Raw genomic sequence first — 21,424 nt, forward strand, 5'->3', positions numbered from 1 at the left:
TTTAAATTTTGCGCGCATGTGTGTGAGATGGTAGACTCATACTTTCATTTTGCCTTTTATTCAATGAATGTTTTGATTATATTTTAAATAAAGCACTAAAAATTTTATTTAACTATCTTTAGAGTTTAGGTTTAAACTCTATAGAGTTATCTCAGCCTGAAAATTGCCATATCTGTGAATGCAACTTAAAATTTCTTTCATTTTGTTGCTTCAGGTTAATAAGTAAAGGAAATTAAAGGAAAAAAGATCAAATTTTAAGTAAATAATTTCTTTAATATTCTTTCAGAGGCTGATTTAATTGGTTTATTTTCCTTATAAGTGAGAAGTCAGACACTATCAAAGTTTCTCATAATAAAAAGTAATGGGTAAGTGAATGTTATGATCGAATTTTGATTTAATGAAGCTTTGTTATTCTCATTGGTTTTAAGGTTGTGATTTCAATGTTTGAACACTGATTTTAGTGAATAGACTTTTTCTGTTGCACACAAGCTTATCAGAAACAATATTACAGAGTCATTCTCTTTATATTTTTTGACAGTAAAGAGTGTTTAAAATAATTAGAATTAAAATCTTAATGAAATTATTTCTTAAAAATCCTATTTTCACTTTCACAAAACAGCAAAAAGCTACATTGTATTGGATTTATTACTTAAATTTGTCACATTTTGTATAAATGAGTATGTAAATAAATTTTAAAAATTCTAAATTCTAGGCTCTATTCTCAGATTTACTAAATCAGAATTTTGGAGGCTGATTTTTATATTCAGCCTGGCTTGGAAATCACTATATTATGAAGTGTTGAAGGATTATAGTTTTGGGCTTGAGGGTTGAACCTTGGAAACTCTTCTTTATTTGTTTAATAAATAAACTGTTCCTGTTTAACAAATCAACTATTCCTGTGTCTCTTATTGTTTCTCATTAAGAGAAATTTTTGTTGGATTTCCACTAGTTGGAAAAAAATCTTCATGTTTGGTTTATGTAATTGTCAGAAGAGAAATATCTTTTGCTTCAGAAGCTATATTGGTTGCTATTTTGTTAAAAAAAAGAAGAAAGGTCTCAGTTAATTGCAGGCTCACTGATTGGTTTGGTAGCACATGGTAGCCCTTTCTATTCTCATAATTATTAGAAATACTAGTGAGTAGGACTCAAGAATGAAGTTCTCTTCTATGGTGTTATCATGGCTATCTTCTTCATGGTAGTAAGGAATTATTGTGTTTTTGTCATTTTTCTTTTCTTCCAGTTTGAGTATTCAAGGACAATAGCCATCTGACTTTGGTTTTTCAACATGCAGAACAGATCAGGATATTGCAGTTTTTGTTGTGTATTCTATAATAACCTGGAGCAGGTGAGAAGATCCTATTACTATGGTTATACCACAAAGGACCTACTCATAACTTTCGCTTCTTTTACACAATCAAATTCATTTAACAGACCATATTGAGAATCTACTAATGAGGAGATGTGGCTTGTAGGGATATGGCTGTGAACAAAAGCAGTTTCTTTTATTCATGAAGCTTACAGTTTGATGCACTAAGACAGAAAATAAGTAGTCACATAAATTTAGTACATGGTGTGTCAGACTGTGATAAATGATATGAGGAAAATAAAATAGGGAAGAAGGTGCGGTTTTAGATTGAGTGGCCAGGTGAGGTTACAGAAATGACATTTGAGCTGAGATTTGAATGAAATGTGGGGATCAGGCTTGCTTATATCTTGGGGGGCAGAATTTATAGGTTAGAGGGACAGGATAGCAAGGATAGAGACCCTGAGGCAGAAGGGTGGGATTACATTTCTGATAATAATTTGAAAGTCTCTTAAGTTGATAATGCCTTTAATACACCTAACTTACTGAATTCCCTGGTGGCTCAGACGGTAAAGCGTCTGTCTACAATGCGGGAGACCCAGGTTCGAGCCCTGGGTTGGGAAGATCCCCTGGAGAAGGAAATGGCAATCCACTCCAGTACTATTGCCTGGAAAATCCCATGGACAGAGGAGCCTGGTAGGCTACAGTCTATGGGGTCGCAAAGAGTTGGACACGACTGAGTGACTTCACTCAACCTACTGAATATCACAGCTTACCTAGCCTACCCTAAAAGTACTTGGAATACTTACATCAGTCTACAGTTGAGCAAAATCATTTAATGCAAAGCCTGTTTTATAATGATTGGGTAACATGTAATTTATTGAATACTGTACTGAAAGTGAAAAACAGAATGGTTGTATGGGTCATTTACCCTCCCGAGAGACTGGTCTCCCTTTGCCTTTGAATCCCCTCCCCTAAGCACAGGTACAAACCACTTGCTTGTTTTTCTTCCCTTCGTACCCTTCCTACCCTTCCTGTGTATCTTTCTTACAGCCATGGTTGTGCAGGAGTCCTTTTACTCATTTCCAGTTAGTTTTCAGGAAGAATTGTTTCACATGTAGATGTATTTTTGATATGTTCATGGGGAGAAGTGAGCTGCATGTCCTCTAATATTCTGCATTGATTTGCGCTCCCCTTAAATGGTTTTCAGATGAGTATTTTAGAATTGCTTTATATAAAGGGTATATCAATTTATACTTTTACCAGGAGTATGATGAATCTATATTGTGATGCTCTCACTGCTAATGAGTATTACCCATTAGTATGTTTACCCATTAGAATATTTAGAAACATTCATTTTCTTTTTATTTCCCAGCATCTATCCAGTGACTATCACAGATCCTTGATCACACAGAAAAGACGATGGATGGGTGCTGCTAGTTTGATGGAACGTTTCTTGCAGGATGTACTGCAGCACCACCCGTGTCGTTATCAGGAAAGCAGGTAGAGTAACTGAGTGAAATAATATTAGTATATTCATGTGTGCCAAGTTGCTTCATTTGTGTCCAACTCTGCGCGACCCTGTGGACTGTAGCCCCACCAGCCTCCTCTGTCCGTGGGATTCTCCAGGCAAGAATACTGGAGAGGGGTGCCATGCCCCTCTCTAGGGAATATTAGTACGTAGTTATATATTACAGTGGATGTTTGTGTTAACATCCTAATATTTCCTAAAGTGAATCTTTGAATCAGGGAATATAACGTGAACCTTTATCTAGTAACTTATCCTTGCAGTTGTTTAAACATTTTTCCTAAGTTAAGTAAAAAAAATCTCACTCTAAAAGATATGGACTATACTATGCTTTTTCTAAAGAAAAGTCAGGCCAGTAAATATGTATCATCAAGGATGCCACAGGATTAAGCAGGGTAAAAAGGTGGGAACAAACATAACTTTAACAAGATTAGTAACCAAAAGTTGGTGATAGTAGCTAAGTAAGGATAGTCAAGGTAAAAATTTATTCCACATTAATGGAACTATTTGCTAACTCTGTGCTACTCTGTAAAACGGAATTGATTATTTTTATAATTTGTCAGTATCTTGATAGCTTACTCTTTTATTAATATATTTTGATTGTTTTAATAAAAAATCTTTTGATAACATTTTAAAAAGTTAATGTCCTATGTTGAAGAAGAACTTTGGTAGAAAATCAGATTATGTACTTGGATGAGTTTGCTGCTACAGCTGTTAAGGTAAAGCAACATAGATCATTAGCACACCTGTACAGTATTAGTTGACTTTAGTCCTAGCAGCAGAATAAAGGGTAAACTTCTTGCACACTTTGCAAGTCACCAACCTAAAACTTAGCAAATGACGAAAAGTTATGATGGGGAAAAGTTAGGAAAAAATATTTGTTTTCTTAGCTGGTGGAAAGATGGAATCAACCTATCTTGAGGTCAGTATAAATTACCAGTTTATAGTGTATATAAAAAATGCTTCAACAAACATATTTGTACATCCAGCTCTTTCTGTGGAGTAGACTTCTAGATTGTGAACTTTTGGGCTAAAGTTTATGGACATTAAAATAGTTTTTATTTTTTAACTTTTCATTTTAGAATAATTTCAGACTTAAAAAATTTAGTTGCGAACTGGTACAAGGGATTTTTCTTGTGTAATGTTCACCTAGCTTCCCCAAATGTTAAGTCTAAAATAACCACAGTGGACTTCCCTAGTGATAGTGGATAGGAATCTGCCTGCCAGTGCAAGGGTCACGGGTTTGATCCTTGGTCCGGGAAGATTCCGCATGCCATGGAGCAACTAATCCTGTGTGCCACAACTAGAGCCTGTGAGCCGCAACTACTGAAGCCCGCGGGTCTAGAGTCTGTGCTCTACCACAAGACAAGCCAGCGCAGTGAGAAGCCCGTGCCCCTCAAGGAGTAGCCTGTTCCCTGAAACTAGAGAAAGGCTGCACACTAGCCAGGAAGACCCAGTGCAGCCAAAAATAAGCAAGAAAAATAAAATAACCACAGTATAGTGATCAAATCCATGAAATCACCATGATACCACACTATTTGTAGAACTCATTCAGATTTTGTCAGTTGTGTTTACTAATGTCCTGTTTTGGGGACCAGCATTCCATCCAGGACCACTCAGTGCATTGAATTGTCACATTTCTGTACTTTCCCATAATCTTGAGTTGCTCCTTAGTCTGTCTCTGCTTTTAAGACCTTGACACTTTTTAGAAGAGTACTGACTGGCCGGTTATTTTGTAGGATGTTTTCTAAATTTGAGTATGCTTGATGTCTTTTTATTTTGTTGATGATGTCCTTTGTTGTGCAAAAGTTTTAAAGTTTAATTAGGTCCTGTTCATTAATTTTTGCTTTTATTTCCATTGCTCTATGAGATGGATCCAAAAAAATATTGCTGTGATTTATGTCAGTGTTTTGCCTATGTTTTCCTCTAGGAGTTTTATAGTATCTGGTCTTACATTTAGGGTTTTAATCCATTTTGAGTATATTTTCGTATATGGTGTTAAGAGAAAGTTTTAATTTCATTCTTTTTCATGTAGCTAGCTATTCAGTTTTCCAAGCATCAGTTATTAAAGAGACTGTCTTGCCTCCTATGTCATAGATTTGGGCTTCCCTGGTGGCTCAGATGGTAAAGAATCTGCCTGCAGTGCAGAAGACCCAGGTTCGATCCCTGTGTTGGGAAGATCCCCTGGAGAAGGGAATGGCAACCCACTCCAATATTCTTGCCTGGAGAATTCCATGGACAGAGGAACCTGGCCGGCTACAGTCCATGGAGTCCCAAAGAGTCAGACCCAACTGGGTGACTTCCACTTGTCATAGATTGAGCATAAGTGTGTAGGTTTGTTTCTGAACACTGTTCTGTTTCATTGATCTATGTATCTATTTTTGTGCCAGAACAATACTGTATAGATTACTGTAGCCTGAAGTCAGGAAGCATGATTCCTCTAGCTCTGTTCTTTCTCAAGATTGTTCTGGCTATTGAGAGTCTTCTGTGTTTCCATACAACTTTTAAAATTATTTGTTCTAGTTCTGTGAAGAAAACCTTTAGTGTTTAGATAAGGATTACAGTGACTCTGTAGATTGCCTTGGTAGTATGTTCATTTTAACATTGATTCTTCCAGGAACGCAGTGTATCTTTCCATCTGTTTGTACCTCTGTCAGTTTCTTTCATCAGTGTCTTATAGTTTTCTGAGTACAGATCTTTTGTTTTCTTAGGTAGGTGTATTCCTAGGTATTTAATTCTTTTTTGATGTGGTGGTAGATGGGATTGTTACTTTAACTTTTCTGATAGTTTGTTGTTAGTGTATGCAGTAGATTTCTGTATACTAATTTGTATCCTGCAACTTTATCAATTCATTGATGAGTGCTAATTTTTTTTGGTGGTATCTTTAAGATTTTCTATGTATAGTATTATGTCATCTGCAAACAATGACAGTTTTACTTCTTCCTTTGCATTTTGGATTCCTTTTGTTTCTTTTTCTTCTCTAGATTCTGTGACTAAGACTTCTAAAACTGTTCAATAAAAATGGTGAGAGTGGGCATCCTTGTCTTGTTCATCCTTTTCTTGTCTTAGAGGAAATGCTTTAGACTTTTCACTGTTGAGTATGATGTTAGCTGTGGATTTGTCATAAATAGCCTATTTTGTTGAGATATCTTCCCTTTATGCCCTCTTGCTGGAGAGTTTTTTTGAAATCATAAATAGATGTTGAATTTTGTCAAAAGCTTTTTCTGCATCTACTGAGATCATCATATGGTTTTTATTCTTCAGTTTGTTGATGTGGTATACCACAGTGATTGATTCTGCAGATATTAAAAAATCCTTACATCCTTGGGGTAAATCCCACTTGATCATGGTGTGTGATCCATTAATGAATTGTTGGATTTGATTTGCTAATATTTTGTTGAGCATTTTTATGTCTATGTATCAATATAAGTGATACTGACCTGTAATTTTTTTTGTGTGTGTGATATCTTTGTTTGGTATAGCACCAGGGTGATGCTGGTTTCATAGAATCCTTTGGGATTTTCAACTTGTTTGATTTTATGATTCTACCTTCCTTTCTGTCCTTAGCCAAATGTTACAAAATTAATTTATTTTGAAACTCTCTGTTGTAGGAATCTGGCCCAGGATAGAAAGAACATAGAATTTATTATGCATTGAAAAATCTTAAACGGATGTCAAAATATTTTAATGGAATTTTCCCCCTTATTTTTTAGATCAATGCAAAATGAGAGACTTCATATGACTACTGTGTCACCTTCAGAAGTGGTTCCTAATGATGATTTTAGTCCTGAAATAAAGACTGAGGATGCTGCTGGAGTCAGAGAAGAGATATCTACCAAGGCATCTGAACCCATTGAAAAGGTGTATTCTAGGCCTCAGGAATATATGCATAGTGTTTCAGATCGACCATCAGTTATTCAAAAACTGGAAAAAGGACAACAGCATCCCTTGGAGTTCATTCATAAAATTGGGAGCAGTGTGAAAGAGTTTAATCCAGTTGGTATTAGTCACAGTACAAATAATAGACAAAGTGTAATATGTTCGTCAGTGATTTCTAATGCTCCTGTTAGTTGTTCACCTGAAAGTTCTCATGAAAGACCAGTTACAACTGACACTACTTCTGGTTTGTCACTTGGAGTCCATTTGGATTTAGTTAACAAATGTGACCCAAACAAAGCTGACAAATACCTTAAACAGCTAAACAAGGGCTCTAGAAACCCTATGCTACCATCCCATCCAGAAACTTCTTCAGTTCCATATCAGAAACCTAAAGAGTTAAACAGAAAGTCTTTATGTGTAAACTCAGATAAGTTGACCTTACGGGAAGATGTAAATTCTCAGACTAAAGCTTTGTCAACTGACTTTAAAGTCCATGAATTTGTGAGTACTGAAAACTCTTTAAAATTGGAATCTCTTTCTAAATTTGCAGTGAATCCAGTAGTCAACCTGAGTAAAACTGACATGCCTTCTAATAAAGGAATCTTTGAAGATGACATTCCAAAGCACCATGAGAAATTCTTTCCTAATATGGATCATAACCAGGAAGGAAAGCATTTGGTTTTTAACAAGTCAGCCTTTTGGGAACAGAAGATCGAAGTGAGTTCTGAAATGAAGTTTGCTGGTGGCTCTCCTCAGTCAGCATCTGATCACTGTGAAGAGGCTGAACCAGACCTTGGCAAGGGGGAGCAAACTGACCAAGATAAGAACTGTGAATCAAGAGATTCTGCAGTAAGTTTTGATGGCAGTTCCTCTTTTTATTCACTGATGGACCAATCCAAAGTGACTGTTGAAGAAATAAACCTTTCAAAGGAAGTACATACTGATTTGCAATATAAGAATAATACATCTTATATTTCTGAAAGAAGCTCTGATTGTGATGACTCTTTTCAGGTGACTACCAGCAAAACTCAAGTGAAAGATGAAAGTGTTCATAAGGTAATGCATATTAGGCTGGTTGATGAAAGCTATGAATCCAGCGATTCTGAGATGAATTTTGATTGTGATGCTTCACTTCAGTCAACTGATGACTGCTGCCAACAGCCTGAGAAAGAAGTAAACCTTCCTAAGGGGGTGCTCGTTGGCTTGGTTGATATGAACTATGGATCTAGTAGCTCTGAAATAAGTGCTGATTCTGTTTTCTCACTTCAGTCAATGCCTGGCCAATTCCCAGTGACTGTCACAGAAACAGAACTTCAGAAGAAGGTTCACATTAGCTTGGTTGATAAGAACTATGGATCGAGTTGTTCTGAAACAAGTTTTGATTGTGATGTTTCTCTTCAGTCATTCTTCGACCATCCTCACATGGCTGTCAGTGAAAGAAACCTGGAGGATAGGCCTGTCTCTCTAAAAGATAGTCATTATAAACCCAGTAGTGCTAAAGCATATCTTGATTGTGATGTCTCTCTTGAGACCTTGTCTGATGGACCTCAGAAGGATGTTGAAAATATCAATCTTTGGAAAGAAAAGAATGACCTTGTGGATATGAACTGTGAATTTCATGGTCCTGAGATAAAGTTTCATTTGATGAAAACAGATCCTCAGTTGGTGCCTGCCCAATCCCAAGTTGCAGTTAAAGAGGTAAATGCTCAGGAAGTAGCTATTGACCTGGAGAACAAGAGTATTAAGTCTAGCATTTCTGATCTCAGTTTTGATTCTCACCCTATGGGCTCTCGTGGTGAAATAAATCTGAAAGCATTAAATGTTGACATGGAAGTTAAGAGCTATGGATGTTCCAGTTGTAAGTCCACTTTTGACTCCGATTCTTCTTTTATGTCAGTTTCTGAGTATCCTGAGATGGATGTTGAAGAAATAAATAAGAAGCATGTTAACTTGGAAGATGAGAGCTTTGAATCAATTAGTTCTGAAATAACTTTTTATTCTGATAGTCCTCTTCACCCAGTAGTTGACCAATCTCAAGTAACTGTTTATGAGGAGGATCCTATTGATCTGGAAAATAAGAGTAATGAATCTCGTGTTTCTGAAATAACTTTTGATTCTGGTGTGCCTCTTCATTCAGGGACTTATCAACCTGAAGTAGCGGTGAAAGAAACATTCATTCAGAAAGAAGTGTGTACACACTTAGGAGAGAAAGATGATGCACCCACCAGTTCTGAAATAAGTTTGACTTCTTATATCCCTTTTCACTCAGTGATTAAGCAGCCAGAAGAAGCTGTTAAAAACCTAAATCCTCAAAATGAAGAGTGGCTACACTTAGAAAATAAGGGAAATGAATCTAGTGATTCTGAAATGTTTGATTATGATATTTTTCATTCAATGACTGGACATTCTGAAGATCCTATTAAAGAAAGAAACCTTCAGAAAGGGGAGAATATACACTTAGAAAATAAGGATAATGTACCTGTTGTTTCTGAAAACAGTTTGAAATCTGGTATTCCTTTTCATTTAGTGACTGGTCATCTTTCCATAGCTATTAAAGAAATAAACCAAAAAGAAGAACATGTAAATTTAACAGATAAGAGTAATAAGTTAAAAGTTTCTGAAACAAGTTTGGATACTGATATCCCTGTTCAGTCAGTGACTCACAAACCGGAACTGATTGTGAAAGAACTAGGGCTTCAAAAAGAAAAGCATGCTAAGTTAAAAGGTCAAAGTGCTGAATATAGTGGTTCTGAAATAAGTTTAGATTCTGATTATTCAATGACGGAACCTCAAATAACTGATAAAGAAGTAAGTGTTCAGAAAGAAGAACATGTTTTTCTAGAGAACAAGAGTGATAAATATAGTAGTTCTGAAATAATTTTGGACTCTGATGTCCCTCTTCAGTCAATGAATGAAAAACCTCAGACAACTGTTTTGAAGGACGACCATGTTGACCCAAAAGATGAAAGTACTGGACCCAGAGGCTTTGAAAAAAAATTGAATACTAATAACCTTCTTCATTTAGTCATTGACCAACCTCAACTAGGCCTTTTGAAGGAAAAACATGTTCATTTGGAAGATACAAACAATGAATCTAGTTATGGTAAAATGGATTTTGATTCTGCTGACCCTCTTCAGCCATTGACCGAACAATTTCAGGAAGTGGTTGAAGAAACAAAAGTGCAGAAAGAAGAGGATATGAGCCTGAAGAATAAGGTTGATGAACCTAATGATTCTGAATTAATATATAATTCTGATGTTTCTCTTCCATCTGTGTCCAGTCAACCTAAAGTGGCTGTTAAACGAATAAACCTCAAGAATGAAAATCATGTGTACTTGAAAGATAAGAACAGGCAAGATAGTGGTTTTGCAATGAGTTTGAATTCTGATCTCACGGATCAGTCAGTAGTTGATCATCCTCAGATAACTATTTTGGAGCAAAAGCATACTGAACTAGGAGATAAGCACAATCAATCTTGTGGTTCTGAAATAAATTTTAATTCTAATGACCCCTTTCAATCAGTGGCCAACCAGCTTAGACAAACTGTTAAAGAAATAAGCCCTTGGAGGGATGAAGTTGACATGGAAGATAAGAGAGATGAACCTAAGCATTTTGAAATTGTATCTGACTCTGATGTCTGTTTTCAGTCAGTGGCTGGCCAAACTGAAGTTGTTAAGGAGGTAAACCTTCTGAAGGAGCATGTTGACTTGGAAGATAAGGTTGTCAAACCTAGTGATTCAAAAATAGACTTTGTTTCTGATGGACCTCTTCAATCTGTGGCTAATGAAGTTCAAGAGGCTGTTACAGAAATGAATCTTCTGAGGGAGGGACCTGTTCGTCTGAGTGCTAAGAGCTATGAACCTAATGATTCTGAAATCATTTTTGTTGCAAATACCCCTCTCCAGTCAGTGGTTGAGCCACACCACGATTTGGAAGAGCAACAAACCAGTTTGGAAGACAAAAGCAATGATCCTTGTGGTCCTAAGATAAATTTTGTTTCTGAATATCCTCTTCAGTCAGTGACTGGCCAGCTTCAAAGAAAAGCTGTTAAAGAAATAGGTCTTTGGGAGGAAGACCATATTTACCTGGAAGATAAGAGATACAAACTAGGTGATTTTGAAGTAAGTTATGATTCTGATGTTGACTTTGTAGCTGGTCATTCTGCTGTGGCTGTCAAAGAAATAAACTTGCAAGAGGAGGATCAGAATGACCTAGAAAATAAGAACTGTGAACTTAGTGTTTCTGAAATAAAATGTGATTCTGGTGTTCATCTTCAGTTAGGAGTTGACCAACCTCAGGTGGTTTGCAAAGAGATAAATCTTCAGATGGAAAAGTATCTTGGCATGGAAGAGGTTAGTGAACCTAGGGATTCTGAAATAATGTGTGGTTCTGATGTTCCTCTTCAAATAGTGATAAACGAACTTGAAGAGTCAGACAGAGAAACAGATAAGATGCTGTTTATGGACCTGACGGCAAGTGATAATGACTGTGAAATGATTTCAGATTCTGATGTCCCTTTTCAGCCAGTGATTGACTCGCCTCAAAGGACTGTCAAAGAAATCAGCTGTATAAATGCAGAAAGTTTTGACCTAGATGAGAACTGTGACTCTTGTGATTCTGAACTAAGATATGTTTGTGAAGCCTCTCCTCAATCAGTGACAAACCATTCCAAAAAGGTCTTCAAAGTAGTAAAGCAGAAGCAAGACTATATTATTCTGGAAGAGACAAGCTCTGAGCCTTATGTTTCTGAACTGAGTTTTCAAATTGATTCCTCTCATCAGTCCATGACTTACCAGTCGCAAGAATCTGAAAAAAAAAAGGTAAAATATAGTGACCCCAAAGACAAGAGCTGTCAATCTAGTGGTCCTAAAAGAAACTTTGAATGGGAGGAGACTTCTCAGCCAGTAACTCGGCAACAGCAGAAGGTTGACAAAGGAGTCAGCCTTTGGGAAGATGTAGAAAATATTGGCCTAAAAGATAAGAACTGTGAATCTGGTGTTTCTGCGATGGATTGTAATGTATCTCCTGGATTGGTGATCCATCAAATGCCTGATCAAGAAAACCTTTTGAAGTTAAAACATACTGATCCAGAAAGTATGAACTGTGAAACTTGTGGTTCTGGGGTGAAGTTTCAGCGTGATCCTTCTCTCCAGTCTGGCAATGGCCGGCCTCAAGAAGCTGTTAATAAGATCAACCTATTTAAGAAGATGTCTTTTGACCAGAAAGAAACAAATCATAATAATTCCCATTCAGACTCTGTTCTTGTGGTTGATGCTATAAGGAACTTGGAAAAAGCAAAGGAGGTCATAGAAGATGATCTTCATGAACTACTTCCTGAAGACTTGCCTCCTGTCCCTCCTTCATTTGTGGGGAAAACGCGGTCTCAGATAATGAAAGAAGATGATGTGCAAATGAGTGCTCTTGTGAAGGAATTTAAGAAAGATCATTTCTACTGTTACTTTGTTAGCGACTGTGAGATGAGAAAAAGGAAAAAAAAATTTTTGAATGAAGAAAAAAAGATGACCTGGACTGACCTCAATCAGGACACCACATCAATTCAAATTCTCTCAGATTGTGATGATAAAGAGGGTGGTACTTCACATATTGATGACTTTTCAGTGGCTTTAGATAAACCTAACCATCATCCTTCAACAGAAAGGAATCATGAACAAACATGGCAAGTGGCCTCTCAAGACCAGGCTATAAAAGATAGGCATGGAACTCAAACCAATCTCACAAGTCAACGAGGGACAAAAAGAATCAGTGGACAAGAGAAAGACTCGCCAGTAAGGAAGTATTTACTTTTACAAAACAACTGGAAAACAAGAGAGAAAGTTAAAAAAAAAGAATTTCCTGAATCATGTATTGGCGTTTTGAAGCCTTTGCAATCAAATACCTTAATTTATATTCTTTCTTCAAATATTAAGTTGGAGAAAGGTGAATCCAACCGCATCTCTAAAAGGAGGCACTGTAGTAGAAATAATTGGGATATTAACATACAGTACAAATTTAACCAGACTTCCTTTAATTGTTATGACCCATTGAATAAGCACATTGTAATTGATCCTCCTCTGAACATAGAAGTACCAGGGTCTGACAGGAATAATTGTGTTGAAATGCATGTTAGCCACTTAAATTCTAATGCAGAAGATAATGATCCTTATGTACAAAGCTCTGCTTCAGTACCTTTTATGACAGTGTCAGTAGGACATGAACTAAAGTCAGGTCAGGAGGCCAGTGAATCTTCTGTGTTTCCAGAAAAATCCAAGATTTTTAGTTCTAGTGAAATTTCGAGGGAAAGTAATTTCCAGTCAACTTTTTCAAGTCGTGATGTTGCCAAAACCTCATCAAAATCATTTAGAAAAAAGTTTTTGAAAAGTAAAAGCAAAAATCAGAGAAGGAAGGTATCAACTAATAATAAGCCAGATTTTCCCAAAAAAGGTTGTAGATCAGTTATTCCCCAGCAAAATATCAGAATTGCTTCAGAAAAACGGTCGATTTGGATTCAGAGCAAACTAAGTGATATAATTAAAAAGTATATTCCAAAATACTCTGTTTTTTTGCGTCACAAATATCAGTCCAGGAGCACTTTTGTTAGGATGCATATTAAGAAGAAAAAACCTAATGTTAGTAGGTTAAAGAAGGCAAAGAAACCAGCTAATACGCTCTCAAACACCTCAGTTCTGTCAGCAGGAGCTGAAGAGCAGTCAGGAGCTATAGCAAGCTCTTCTAGGCAACGTGTGCAGACCTCTTCCAGCGCTGCACGAAGTAAGAAGAATGATAATAAAAAACACCCTAGAAGACAACAGAGAAAGCCGTGTAGACCTATCAGAACATATGATTTGAGAAGTTTGTTTTCTGGTGTACCGTATTCGGATAGAATGAAGACTCGATTCTCTAACAAATTATGAGGTAATGAAGTAAACTAAAGGTGTTTCTGTTAAGGGCTGGTTGAAGAGTCAGTGCTTCAGTTGAAAATACATTCGGCACTTGGTGTACATAGCTTTCCTAACTGGTGGAAAAAATGAACCTTCATCTATTTTGCTATAGCCTTATTTTTCAGGACTTTTAATATTCATTTAAAATTAGTGTTAGGGTGTTTTTTTTTTTTTTTTAATGCCCTTTGTCCCTTTGTTGTGGAAGAGCTTCATCTTAATTTATATTACATAATTTAGCACAATATATATACCCTTTTCTGCCTTCAATCGTGTCCCATTTATTTTTTATGATTGTGTCTCATGTCAGCAGCTTAAAATACTGCAAGGATGAATGTGGCAAACATAAAATGCTATCTTATTATTTACTTTTTAAAAATTGGAACAGATGAATATGAATCGAGTCTTCTGTGTGTTTCAAAGTAGTGTTGTCAATGTCATATTCTAACTGGGTAGTTAAAAAGAAGTTCTAATAGATTATCTCAGCTTTTGAATGGGATTAACCTAAATAATCACACACAAAATACAATTTATCTTTCTTTCAGAAGCGTTACAGAGAATGAGATTTCATTAACTTTAATCCAGTTTTAAAAAAACTGCCTGGTGATTTAAATACATAACAGACTCCTGTTTCTTTTAAACTGTATCTGCAGGCCTTCAACTTTCTTCATTGAGATACATCCATATTGTATATATACAATATCTGTAGGTTTTTCTTTAGCATTACTAGATCTTACGGGGAAAAGGATCTTGCCAGTGTGATTATGCTTTTCTACCAGCTTGCCTGGTGGCTCAGGTGGTAAAGAATCTGCCTGCAATGCAGGAGACCCAGGCTCGATCCCTGGGTGGGGAAGATTCCCTGGAGAAGGAAATGGCAATCCACTGCAGTATTCTTTCCTGGAGAATTCCATGGACAGAGAAGCCTGGCGGGCTGCAGTCCATGGGGTCGCAAGAGTTGAACACGACTTGGCAACTAAACCACCAACACCAATAAAACTGATAACCTAAGTGTAGCCCCATTTTGCTAGTGAAAAGCTGTATTTGTACATTAGTTTGGCCTTCCTTCAACTTGCTAACTGATTTTAATAGTTCAAATGAAAGATGTCAAGATATGCAGTTTAGGTCTGACATACTCAAAAAATCTTTAGATCTTTTATTCAGGGACACTGGTTGTGCTGATACAGATTCATTCAATTATCCTACTAAGTCAAGGAAACTGGATCCTTTTCTGTCATTGATGCTAAAAGGGAAACATGACTTTTAGCTTCTATATTGTATAAACCATATTTGAAACTTGATCAGTATACCATGATTTCAGAAATAAAAATGTGTTACTTCAGAATTAAGTACAGTGTAACAGTTAGTTCCTAAATGTAGCTTTATTTCAGGGGCCATTATTTAGCCTGTGGGTATGTTATGGACATTGTATTAATAATTTCTTTTAGTTCTGTTCAGTTGCTCAGTTGTGTCTGACTCTTTGCGACCCCAGCATGCCAGGCTTTCCTGTCCATCACCAACACCCAGAGCTTACTCAAACTCATGTCCATCGAGTCGATGATGCCATCCAACAATGTCATCCTCTGTCCTCCCCTTCACCTCCTGCTTTCAATTTTTCCCAGCATCAGGATCTTTTCCAGTGAGTCAGTTCTTTGCATTAGGTGGCCAAAGTATTCCAGTTTCAGCATCAGTCCTTCCAATGACTATTCATGACTGATTTCCTTTAGGATGGACTGGTTGGATCTCCTTGCTGTCCAAGGAACTCAACGAGAATCTTCTCCAACACCACAGTTCAAAAGCATCAATTCTTTGGCACTCATCTTTCTTTATAGTCCAACTCACATCCATGCATGACTGCTGGAAAAACCATACCTTTGACTAGACGGACCTTTGTCGGCAGAGTAATGTCTCTGCTTTTTAATATGCTGTCTAGGTTGGTCATAGCTTTTCTTCTAAGGAGCAAGCGTCTTTTAATTTCATGGCTGCAGTCACCATCTGCAGTGATTTTGGAGCCCCCCAAAATAGTCCCTGTTTCCACTGTTTTCCCATCTATTTGCCATGAAGTGATGGTACCATATGCCATGATCTTAGTTTTCTGAATGTTGAGTTTTAAGCCAACTTTTTCACTCTCCTTTTTCACTTTCATCAAGAGGCTCTTTAGTTCTTCTTTGCTTTCTGCCAGAAGGGTGGTGTCATCTGCATATCTGACGTTATTGATATTTCTCCCAGCAATCTTGATTCCAGCCTGTGCTTCATCCAGCCTGGCATTTCGCATGATGTACTCTGCATATTAGTTAAATAAGCAGGGTGACAATGTACAGCCTTAACGTGTTATTTTCCTGATTTGGAACCCATCCGTTGTTCCATGTCCAGTTCTAACTGTTGCTTCTTGACCTGCGTACAGATTTCTCAGGAGGCAGGTCAGGTGGTCAGGTATTCCTATCTCTTTGAGAATTTTCCACAGTTGTTGTGATCCATACAGTCAAAGGCATTGGTGTAGTCAAAGTAGATGTTTTTCTGGAATTCTCTTGCTTATTCTATGATCCAGTGGATGTTGGCAATTTGATTTCTGGTTCCTCTGCCTTTTCTAAATCCAGCTTGAACATCTGGAAGTTCACTATTCATGTGCTGTTGAAGTGGCTTGTTGAAGTACACTATTCATGGCTTAGAGAATTTTGAGCATTACTTTGCTAGCATGTGAGATGAGAGCAATTGTGTGGTAGTTGTACATTCTGGCATTGCCTTTCTTACGGATTGGAATGAAAACTGACCTTTTCTAGTCTTGTGGCCACTGGTGAGTTTTCCAAATAATTTCTTCTAGATTTAAAGCAGTAATTAGATTAAAAAATGGACAAATGTTTCTATTTTTAGTTGCAGAGCAACTTCAACTTACCCTATATTCAAATATTTTAATTTCTTTTCTTAAAATATCACTGTCAGCTGCTAATTTGGAATAATCCTGCAATTTTAATTTAGAAAGAAAACTGTCTTACTGATTAGGAAGTAAATAAACTCCAGTACTCTTGCCTGGAAAATCCCATGGACGGAGGAGCCTGGTAGGCTGCAGTCCATGGGGTCGCTAAGAGTCGGACACGACTGAGCGACTTCATTTTCACTTTTCACTTTCATGCATTGGAGGAGGAAATGGCAACCCACTCCAGTGTTCTTGTCTGGAGAATCCCAGGGACGGTGGGGCCTGGTGGGCTGCCGTCTATGGGGTCGCACAGAGTCGGACATGACTGAAGCGACTTAGCAGCAGCAGCAGCAAGCAATTAATTCATAAAAATATTCTACTTGTGGGTATTGGTGTTTTTTTTCCCCTATGAAGTAGACATGTAATTCTCTTGAGTACTGTTAATAGGCATTCTGCAAGCTTTTAGTGTCAGTTTAAAAGCAAGAGATCATATGGAAAAAAAATGTACCATGTAATTGTGATGTATCATATCTACTGTGATTACATCATTCAGAGAGGAAAGTTCTTATAATTCAACTGATCAAAAACTTGAAGAAAATTTACTACCATTTTTCACATTGGAAACTCTTCTAAGTACCTTTTATTTTTTTCCTTAAGAAGAAAAGGTTTATATCTAAAGTTTAAAGTATAAAATAGTCCTGATGATTTTAAAAAGCACTTTGAAATGTTTACTGAGTTCCTGTAGTCATTGTTATTTTAGACAGGCTTGAAAAGTTGAAATTGTAAATTTTATAATTTAAATAAGTAGTGAATAACTTTCAGAGTTTGGTAGGATACAAGAGTGTACCTTTGTCAAAATTTGTTTGGGCTTAATTTACATATTAGATAAAAATTGGATTTTTCTGTGTGTATTCAAGTATGCATTAAATTCTTTTAATAGTAAAAAATCAAATGATAACCATAGTGAGTGTTTTATTAATCTTGTCCTTGCATAAATGTTTACTATAATTATTCCAAATTTTGTAGTATGTAGACAATGTGTAAAGTGTGTTTTGGACTTGTGTGTTTACATTTTTGTGTAACTCAGGCTCTGAGTGACATGATTTTGCTAAAGAGAAACTATATTTAAATACTCAAATGATTATATATTTCCATGTAAAATGAATGTGAAGAGTAATGTATTTTTTATAATGCAATTTAAAGAGTAAATTTGTTTTCAAAACTACCATGATAAAATTTATCAAATATTGAAATTTGCCTCTATTTTCTCTTCACGTTAGGAACTTTATCTGGGAATACTTAAGAAATGATAGAATAAGGAAAACAGAAATTCATTTTATAAACGTCATACAGATAATATAGGGGAATATAAATGTTGATGCCGGTGAGAAAATAATTTAACCAAAGATACATAGGCTATATTCGATGAAGTAGTTATTTCAAAGGAGTAGAATTAAACAACTTTGTCTTTGTCTGCTGGAGTGGTGTGTTAGCAGTTTTTCACTTTGTATACCTGTATGGAAAGAGTCCGTGAACAGATTGAATTCAGGAGGCAGTACCTGTGTCATTATTTGACGCCTACTGGAAGATAACTTGGTGCCTCCAATACCCTAGGGCATGTTTTAAAGAATGAGAAAACATGGAAGAGTGTACGTGTCTATGTCAGTGCCTTTGGCCTCACCAGTATTGGTTTCTAGAGTTTTGGTCCAGGATTATATTGGATTATATAAGGAGAAGTCTCTCTTATATATGTCTCTTAAATAAGAGACTTCTTCTTATATAAAAATGTTAATAAAGTAAAAATGTTAGTTGGAAGCCAATTTTCAATAAAGGACTTTTATGTATAGAAAAAATGTGGAAAACTGTGAAAAATCATGTAATTAAAAAAATCAGGAAATTACCCATCAAAATGTCAAGAAGATGAAAGGCTGAGGAGGAGTCTCAGCATTTCCTTATACTTCATTGAGACCAAAAATCTTAGGGAAATAACAGTATATTTAATAATTTTCATGTGTTCTTATACTTGATTGTACATATTTAAAAAGTTCTCCTAAAGTCTTTTATTTACCTTGATTAGGACGAACTGTACTTTAATGCTGAATCTTTAAAGTATGAACTTGTACTTTTCTCTGTGTTTACCATTTATTACATGCATATTTGTTTACATGCGTTTTATTTTCTGAATTTTTAAGCTGGGCATGTGTATGTACATGTTGAGCCCTAAGTACCAGACTTGTTTGGTACTTTTGACCTAAATTGTTCTAAACTTTTGACCTGTGTTGTCTCATTTGATCTTCAAAGGGCCCTTTTGAGTTAGTAACTGTAATTGTGACTAAATAGCCGATGAGAAAATTAAGGCATTGAGCTTCAGTTTGGGGATTAAAGATGAATTGTTTTCTATAATCAAATGAGGATTACAAATAATCCCCATTCCCTTCCTCATCCCCAATTTCAGGCCACCCCTAATCTATTGTCTGTCTTTATAGTTTAGCTTTTTCTGGACTTTTCATACAAATGGCATCATATAATAAATTGTGTTTTGTGTGTGACTTTTTTTCATTTCCTGTAATGTTTTTTGGGGTTATTCATATAGCATGTAACAGTATTTGTTCTTTTTTAAATTGCTGAGTAGTATTTATAATTAATTTTTGGTAACTCTGGTAACAGAACACTGGTCTTCTGATGACAAATATGATAAAAGCTATTAGGTGTGAGGTTAGATGTTCCTTTATGCCTCGTATACCTGTTATCCTCGATTACTACCCCAGATCCACAACAAACTGGCTATCTGCCTTTGTGAGTGCTCTTATTCCATACTTGAATGCTTTATACTTCCTCTGTTTTTGACTCTTATTTTTTTTTACTGCTCTTCTTGGCATTCTTTTCATTGTGCTTCGTGAATTCTCATTTTCAGTGTCAGCACATTACTTTCATTATGAATTGCTTACAAGTAACTAAACTGAGAATCATATCCAAGTTGCCCGTTTTCCTAATCTTACATGTACGATAAAGCCAGGAAGTGTTGATGATGGTACCGGTCATAGTGAAAGTTCTTGTTTAAAATGACTATCCTACGGGGACTTCCCTGCCGGTCCGATGGTTAAGACTTCATGCTTCCACTAGAGGGGGTCTGGGTTTGATTCCCTAGTCAGGGAACTAAGATTCTGCATGTCGCTTGGTGCAGCCAAAAAAAAAAAATTACTCTCCTACATAACCACAGTGTACCTTATCAAAATCCGGAAACCAGTGTTGATATGATTATTACCCTCTACTCCACCGGTCTCACTTGGATTTTACAGACTGCTCCAACGCATCCTCTATAGGTCCAGGATTTAATTCAGGATCACACATTGTCATGATTCTAATTTCCTTCAATATGGAACAGTTCCTCAGCCTTTCTTTGTATCTTATAACTTGACATTTTGAAGTGTACAAACAAGTTTTTTTGTGGAATGTCCTTAGTTTGAGTTTGTGTGGTGTTTCTTTATAATGCTTTTTCTGTGGGCGGTGGGGTGGGGCAGAAAAATCTGTGGACTTCTCAGTGTATTATAACAAAAGTCATGTGATGTCAATATGAATAAATGTGATGATTGAAAATATCTAATTTTTGTTTTTATTTTAGAGTAAAAGCGTTTAATAATCTGAAATGGGGGCTCTCATATAAAGTAAATTATCAACTTTACTGAAAAAAACTTTACTGAAAAAGTTACATTTTTTTCACAGCTCAGCTTAGAGGCAACTGTGACTGAATATTTTATCTGTTACATTTATCTAACTGATCATAGATAAGGCAGTTACTTATTAATGCATTTAACAAATATTACTTAGACCCGTACTAAATGGGGAAACAGTGGAAATAGTGTCAGACTTTATTTTTTTGGGCTCCAAAATCACTGCAGATGGTGATTGCAGCCATGAAATTAAAAGACTCTTACTCCTTGGAAGGAAAGTTATGACCAACCTAGACAGCATATTGAAAAGCAGAGACATTACTTTGCCAACTCCGTCTAGTCAAGGCTATGGTTTTTCCAGTGGTCATGTATGGATGTGAGAGTTGGGACTGTGAAGAAAGCTGAGCACCGAAGAATTGATGCTTTTGAACTGTGGTGTTGGAGAAGACTCTTGAGAGTCCCTTGGACTGCAAGGAGATCCAACCAGTCCATTCTGAAGGAGATCAGCCCTGGGATTTCTTTGGAAGGAATGATGCTAAAGCTGAAACTCCAGTACTTTGGCCACCTCATGTGAAGAGTTGACTCATTGGAAAAGACTCTGATGCTGGGAGGGATTGGGGGCAGGAGGAGAAGGGGACGACAGAGGATGAGATGGCTGGATGGCATCACCGACTCGATGGGCATGAGTCTGAGTGAACTCTGGGAGTTGGTGATGGACAGGGAGGTCTGGTGTGCTGCGATTCATGGGGTCGCAAAGAGTCGGACACGACTGAGCAACTGAACTGAACTGAACTGATGTGCCTAGCCCTATGGTGGGTGCCCAGGATCCAAACATAAATTCAACAGGTCTCTAGTTGATCACTTTCATTACGTATATGAATGAAAGACAATTTCTGTAGTGGTAAGTCTGTGGAATTGCAACATAATTCTTAGGCTTTCAAAAGATCATTAAAAAACCTTATGTTAGATCAAGATAGTGTTCTTTGGCATTAAAGAATTCCTCAACTTTCTACATTGAGGCCCATTGCAAAGAATTTCTCATGATTATCTTGGAAAGATTGTTTTTCTACTTTTGCATTATTATGAATAGTCTCTCCTGTGTTGGTTTGATGCCCCAGGATGAAGTGTTATTTATATAGACTCACTTAGTTACCCATCTTATCACAGCACAAAAATGACTTCCTAAGGAAAAGTTT

At 36.6% G+C, this 21,424-nt stretch overlaps 1 protein-coding gene across 1 annotated transcript; it reads left to right on the forward strand.

Annotated features, from left to right (window-relative positions):
• Positions 1-1,257: 1,257 nt before the first annotated feature.
• ZDBF2 (zinc finger DBF-type containing 2) lies at positions 1,258-20,156 on the forward strand. The gene is made up of 3 exons (XM_061382341.1): positions 1,258-1,345; positions 2,679-2,806; positions 6,545-20,156. Exons 1-3 carry the CDS (start codon positions 1,286-1,288, stop codon positions 13,620-13,622), a joined length of 7,266 nt encoding a protein of 2,421 aa, XP_061238325.1. The 5' UTR covers positions 1,258-1,285; the 3' UTR covers positions 13,623-20,156.
• The last annotated feature ends 1,268 nt before the right edge of the window (positions 20,157-21,424 follow it).

The sequence above is a fragment of the Bos javanicus genome, chromosome 2 (assembly GCF_032452875.1).
Source record: "Bos javanicus breed banteng chromosome 2, ARS-OSU_banteng_1.0, whole genome shotgun sequence".
Classification (NCBI taxonomy): Eukaryota; Metazoa; Chordata; class Mammalia; order Artiodactyla; family Bovidae; genus Bos; species Bos javanicus.

Coding starts and splice junctions, on each gene's coding strand:
- ZDBF2 (XM_061382341.1), top strand. CDS start 1,286: ATGCAGAACAGATCAGGATATTGCAGTTTTTGTTGTGTATTCTATAAT. Junction 1,346..2,678: donor TCTATAATAACCTGGAGCAG/GTGAGAAGATCC, acceptor TTTATTTCCCAG/CATCTATCCAGTGACTATCA. Junction 2,807..6,544: donor TGTCGTTATCAGGAAAGCAG/GTAGAGTAACTG, acceptor CTTATTTTTTAG/ATCAATGCAAAATGAGAGAC.